General features: G+C 37.4%; 1 protein-coding gene across 3 annotated transcripts; it reads left to right on the plus strand.

The window, feature by feature from the left end:
* Positions 1-597: 597 nt before the first annotated feature.
* On the plus strand, positions 598-3,660 carry RPP38 (ribonuclease P/MRP subunit p38). Of its 3 annotated transcripts, none has more exons than XM_044678181.1 (2): positions 598-711; positions 2,797-3,660. In XM_044678181.1, the coding sequence occupies exon 2, from the start codon at positions 2,821-2,823 to the stop codon at positions 3,658-3,660; it is 840 nt and encodes a 279-aa protein (XP_044534116.1). In that variant the 5' UTR covers positions 598-711; positions 2,797-2,820. The 3 variants fall into 3 exon arrangements, with proteins under 3 accessions (XP_044534116.1, XP_044534117.1, XP_044534119.1); XM_044678182.1 differs by having other exon boundaries at positions 600-693; XM_044678184.1 differs by lacking the exon at positions 598-711 and adding an exon at positions 746-879.
* The last annotated feature ends 2,178 nt before the right edge of the window (positions 3,661-5,838 follow it).

Below are 5,838 nucleotides of genomic sequence, written 5' to 3' on the forward strand. Positions count from 1 at the left end.
ACTAGACTGTGAGCTCCTTAAGGTCAAGGGGCTGCTATCTTTGGCTCTTTTAGTTTCCCCAGCGCCTAGCACAGTACCTGGCACATTTGTCGTTTAACAAATGTTTATTGAATTGAATCTACAATACACAGGCAAGTCATAAAAATAGCAAAGACTAAAAGTCATTCCTCGATAGAAATGGAGTCAAAGGACGTGAACAGTTCTTAAAAGAACCAAAAACCAATTTATAGGGTCCAAACTGACGAAAAAGGATTAGAGGGGTACTCCCTGGAAAGAACTAGCAGTGCCAATTAACCTCTGGGCCCTTCAAATTTGAAGCTCAGGGAGTAAAGACAAACTGATAAGGTTGTCAACCAAATTGAAAATCACAGAATGAGACTGAGGAAGGTAATCTCCAAGACAGCATAGGCTGGTTACCATGCAACCGACCAGTTCCCGGAAGAGAATTACTCCTGGCCAGAAGCATATCCGGAGCGACTTTTTTTTTAATTGGCTGCCGGTGCGGGGGAGGCGGGTCTTCGTTCTGTGCTTCCGGCGAAAGCCTTGATCTGGAGCTGCGCGATTTCATCTCTTCCTTTGCTTCCCTTTTCTCTTTCAGGAAGGGGCGGGCTGTGCGCATGCTCGTTTTGAGGTGACCGCGAGGCTGAAGCTGGGGTTGCCCAGAAGCCTGTGGAACGCGAAGAACCGTGGACAGTGAGTTGGCTCCCTGTGGTACGTGGAACCCGCTGTGTCTTGGCAGGGGAAGGGAAATGGAGTGGGGGCCTATACTGGTTCTCTGTGAGGCCCGCGAGGCTCAGACCCTGGTTGGCCCCTGCAGGACAACAGCGCCACGTAGAATGGTGGACGAGCCTTCCTGGTCGCATTTCTACACCCTGCTGGGTATGAGGCTCCACACGGGGTCCTTTCCGTTAATCCTCTATTAATTCGTTCATCAAGTACTTACGAAACGCCTTTTGCATGCGGAGGGAGAAGGGTCCGTCTGAGCATTTATTAAGCGCTGATTGCATGCCAGGTTCTACACTAAGTGATGGGCTTGAGAAGAGATGCTAATCTGCCTCTGCCTTCGGAGAGCTCCCTTTAAAAAAAACAAACAACCCTTATCTTCTATCTTAGAATCTATACTATGTATGGGTTCCAAAGCCGGAGTGCAGTAAGGGCTTAATCATTGGGGGTTAAGTGACTTACAAAGCTAGGATAAACGAGGTCACATTTGAACCCAGACCCTCCCTTCTCAAGGCCTGTCAATCCAATGAGCCACCTAGCTATCTCCCCCCCACACACACACACACACTCCCCAAAGAGCTCACATTCTAATGGAGATAACTTGGGGGAGAATTTCCAAACTACGCATATACAAACACTATTATGTATGCACAAACTATATTATGTACATGAACATATGGTTTTCAGTGCTTATTTATATAAAAAGGAAGTATATGTATGCTATATATACGTGCATAGGTGGTTTCCCTTTATTGCTATAATAAATATCGGCATATCTTGTACATTATCTTTTCTATGCCATCTTCTCTATTAGTTAATGTGTGGGCTGCTGGGCAGGGGCTGATAAAGTGAGGAATGTCCTCAACAAGTGTAGAGAGGGGTAGGGGAGTGGCCCTAGCGTTCTGCTCCCCTTCAGCTCTGCCCTCTGTGAGTTGCTCACCTTAACCACTGTGTTCCTATTGGGCAAGGGGCGGATGATGTGGAAAAATGTCATCAGGCAATGTGGAGAGAGGGAGGGGAGCAGCTCTGCCCAAGGCCTTCAGTCTTTCTAGTAAGCAACTGGGGTGGATGGGGCAGCCCAGTGCCCACAGAGTGCTCTACTCTATCTTTGGCGCCCATGCCATAGGTTTGCCATCACTGCCCTAAGGTGTCAATTTGCTTAAATCTAACCAGTGGACTAAGAATAGGCAGGGTATATGATTTACATTTATTTACCCAAATTAAGAAACTAAGCAGAGAAGGAAAGTTTTTTTTTGTTTGTTTTTTGTTGATGTATCTGATTAACAGAACAGAAAATAGAACTCTGGTTTCTCCACTCAAGTCCCATTCTCTTTCCATTATTCAGGCTACCACCTTAATACATTGTTTGAAAGCAGGGCCAGTGTTGTAGGTAAACTGTAATTGGAAGGACACACAATAACATGTATTTTCATTTACATGTATGTATGTGTTTATATGCACACACATATGTAGATAACACATTTATGTACACATATAAGTAAGTAAGGGTGGCCAAATATGGGACTAGTGTGAGAAAAAAGGACAGTATTTGTATTGTAACAAGTTTTAAATGTCTTTCCCAGGCTAGAATTATAGTGCAATATCTTTCTGGTAGTAGTGCTCAGAAAATACTTATTAAATATATCTTTTGTGTCAAGTGTTAGGCTTTTGGGGTACAAAGAGGCAAAAACAATCCCCTGCTCTCAAGGAATTCACAGCTAAATGAAAGGAAGAAAGGAGTTAATAAGTACTTAGAATATTACTAGATTTTTATGAAGGAAAGCAAAAAATATTTTTTTTAATTTTGCTCACAAATTTTTGTAACACAAACCATCTTGTTTCCCAGGACTAGTAATATTGGCTTTACTTTTCTTCTGTTTGAAGAGTGATACTAAATTTCAATGAAAGTAATGCCATATTGTTTTAAAAAAGTTGTACATGGATTAGTGGAGTGGCTATAAAAATGTGACTTATTTTTATTTGGTAATACAGAATAAGACAACAAACGATATATTTGCTGAAAACATTTATTTTAAATAAGGGCTCCCAATTAATGCTAATTTTCTTTAATAGTTTTGGTGTCAAAGAACATTCAAGATGGCTGCATCATCAGGGAAGGGATCTATACGGAAAGCAAAATCATTTACTGTAAAGACGGCGCTAAATAACCCATATGCTGTCAACTGGAGTACTTTGGACAGAGATGATATGCACTTCATTTTACAGACACTAGAAGAAAGATTTAAACATGTTGGACTTCAAAAGATTGAGAATCCAAAGAAGAAAAAACGGCCTATTTCAAAACGACAAACCAAAGAAAAGGGTTCTATTGATTATGATGAAGTTCCAAAGAAAAAAGAAACAGAAGTTAGCCAGAAAGTACCTGGATGGACTCCTATACATGTTAGGAAACAACTCGCCATTGGGATTAATGAAGTTACCAGAGCGCTAGAGAAAAATGAACTGCTTTTAGTGTTAGTGTGCAAATCTGTCAAACCTGCTATGATGACCTCCCACCTGATTCAGTTGAGTGTCAGCAGGGCTATCCCAGCTTGCCAGGTTCCACGCCTTAGTGAAAGCATTGCACCTGTTATTGGTTTAAAGTGTGTCTTAGCTCTGGGTTTCAAAAAGAACACTGAAGCTTTTGTTGAAGAACTAAAAGCTATAATTCCCAGAGTGCCTAGTTTGCATGTGCCCTGGCTTCAAGACAAAACTAAAGATTCCCTGGAAGATACAGAAGTTGAAACTTTGGAAACTCAAGATGCAAATGTTTTAGAAACCTCCCTTGAAGAGCTTACTAAAAATAAGCGAAAGCTTGTTGACTGTCAGCAAGATACTTCTGCTGTAACTTTACAACCCTTAAAAATAAAGAAACTGATTCCAAATCCCAATAAGATAAAGAAACCACCAAAAAATAAAAAAATTACTTTAAAATAACATGTGAAACATAACTTGTAAAACATTTTTTCATAACTGAAACTAATTTCTAATAAAATGAATTACTTTTACATTTGTCCTCGCTATATTGCTTGTTAAATGTTCCTTGTAAAAAAAATTTACTTTAGAGCACAGATATGTCTAGGTTTAAACCAATGTTTAAAAGCATCTATTATTTTTTTTAAAATCTGAGTATAAAAACAAAAGGTTATTAAAACAAATGTTCAAACTGATATAAGTTCTTTTAAGAGGCCAGTAAGATGCTGGTTTGTGAAAACGTCTGTATTTTATGATACCTATCTTCCTATCAAACTCATTATGCCATAGCTGACATGGTTCTGATTCATAGTGCATATGAAGTTGGATTATATACGCATTTTTCTTATGAAATATATTCAGCCAAAGGAAATATCAGTCCAGAAACGGTCATCTGGAAACAATCCACTTAATTTTGAAATTTTATGTATCAGTATGTATTAAGCTTAACAGGTAAAGGGAATCAATTGTTATAATTCATTCGTTGCAAATGAGTGTCTTAGAGGGAGAAAATGGGCAATCCCTTTATTATGCATTTTGCAATAGGTTCATTTTTGCTAGTTTAGGCTTTCATTTTATCATGGAATAGAGAAAAAAAGAACACATTCTACTCGGGGATAAGACTGGCAGACAATGAGTTGTATTATATAATGGAGTGGACAGATGGAAAAGCTAGACATCATATTGCAAGGGCAAATTCCTTTGCCCAATTCTAGTCAATGTACATAAAATATGGTACTTTTGTATATTCTAGATTAGATGGGGGTGGGGAATTAATACTTTTAAATGGGCATTTTAGGAAATTAGTTTTAACAACAAAGTTAAAGGTTCTCAGTGCCATAATCTTAAGTACATGAAAAACATCCTGTGGTAATCAGGAGAGATTAAAAAAAAAAGTTCCAAGAATGTTTTTGTTTTATACTTATCTCTAGAGCAAGGGTTCTTAACCTTGGGTCTGTACACTTATTTTTAAAAACATTTTGCTAACTTTCAGTATAACAGATTTCCTTTGTAATTCTATATATAAAAGCAATCTAAGAAGGGGTCCTATGGTCTTCATCAGACTCCCAGAGGAGTCCATAACACAAAAGTTTAGAACCTCTGCTCTAAAGATTTTAAAAGGAAGTTGGCTTATTTTTAATAGTGAAAAATTGGACTGTCCCATGACATTTGGATAAATTATCTCTGAATAATCTATGGCATATTAATATAATGAAATACAAAGAAATGACAAGTACAAAGATAAAAAAAAAGTGAGGCAAATAGACAAAATAATGTTCTGCAACTGTATTAAAAAAAAACTAACAAAGGCCACAAACCTAAATGCACAGGTAGATGCAGAAGGGAGCATATAAGTTGTTTATAATTAAAATGTAAGTTGTTTGAATTTTGAGGTTCTAACTTGAGGCTCACTCTATATTTGTTGAGAGGGTTTGTTAGTAGTAAATCTCAAAGGTGCTTTTTAGCTACAAATAATTTTTGGTTTTAATAGGGCAGAACATTCTAGAATTTGTATTTTCAGGGTAGTGAAGTAGTTTCTTATGAAATATGTGGTAATAGGCCTGGCTCTCACTGATTAGCTGTGTGAACATGCAATATTACTTAACTTGAATCACTGTGTTGGTTGAAGGAATTGTCTCAGATGCTGATTCTAAGTCTAAAGTTCAATGATTTCCAATCTTCCCCTCCCCCCTTAACATGGGTAGTTTTAAATTGTATAATAGGATGGGGTAGATATGACTGTCTTATTGAAAAGAGAAAAACAAGTCCATGATTTATTTAGCTCAGTTTTGAAATAGCATCTTGATAAAATTAAGAGGGTTAAAATGTATAATTGAGTTGGCAGAAGTAGGATCATTTTGCCTTAAGTTAATGCCAAAATTTTAGAATGCAAAATAGTTTTTTTAAGTCTTCAAAAATAACTTTTTTCAGCCTATATCTTTAGGATTCCTAATAAAATCCTTTCTCTAAATTAAAATATTTTAAGGGCAAGGTGGTTGTTGGTTCAAAACATTTTTTGAAACATTTTGTTGGTTAATTCTCTTTGAAGCCTTGTCTCCAACATGAATTGGGAGAATACCTTCATTGTTGTGAAAAGGATATATGGTAATTGTGTAAATTTAAAAGATCTCTTGGAGTAGT

The sequence above is a fragment of the Gracilinanus agilis genome, chromosome 5, assembly GCF_016433145.1.
Source record: "Gracilinanus agilis isolate LMUSP501 chromosome 5, AgileGrace, whole genome shotgun sequence".
Lineage (NCBI taxonomy): Eukaryota > Metazoa > Chordata > Mammalia > Didelphimorphia > Didelphidae > Gracilinanus > Gracilinanus agilis.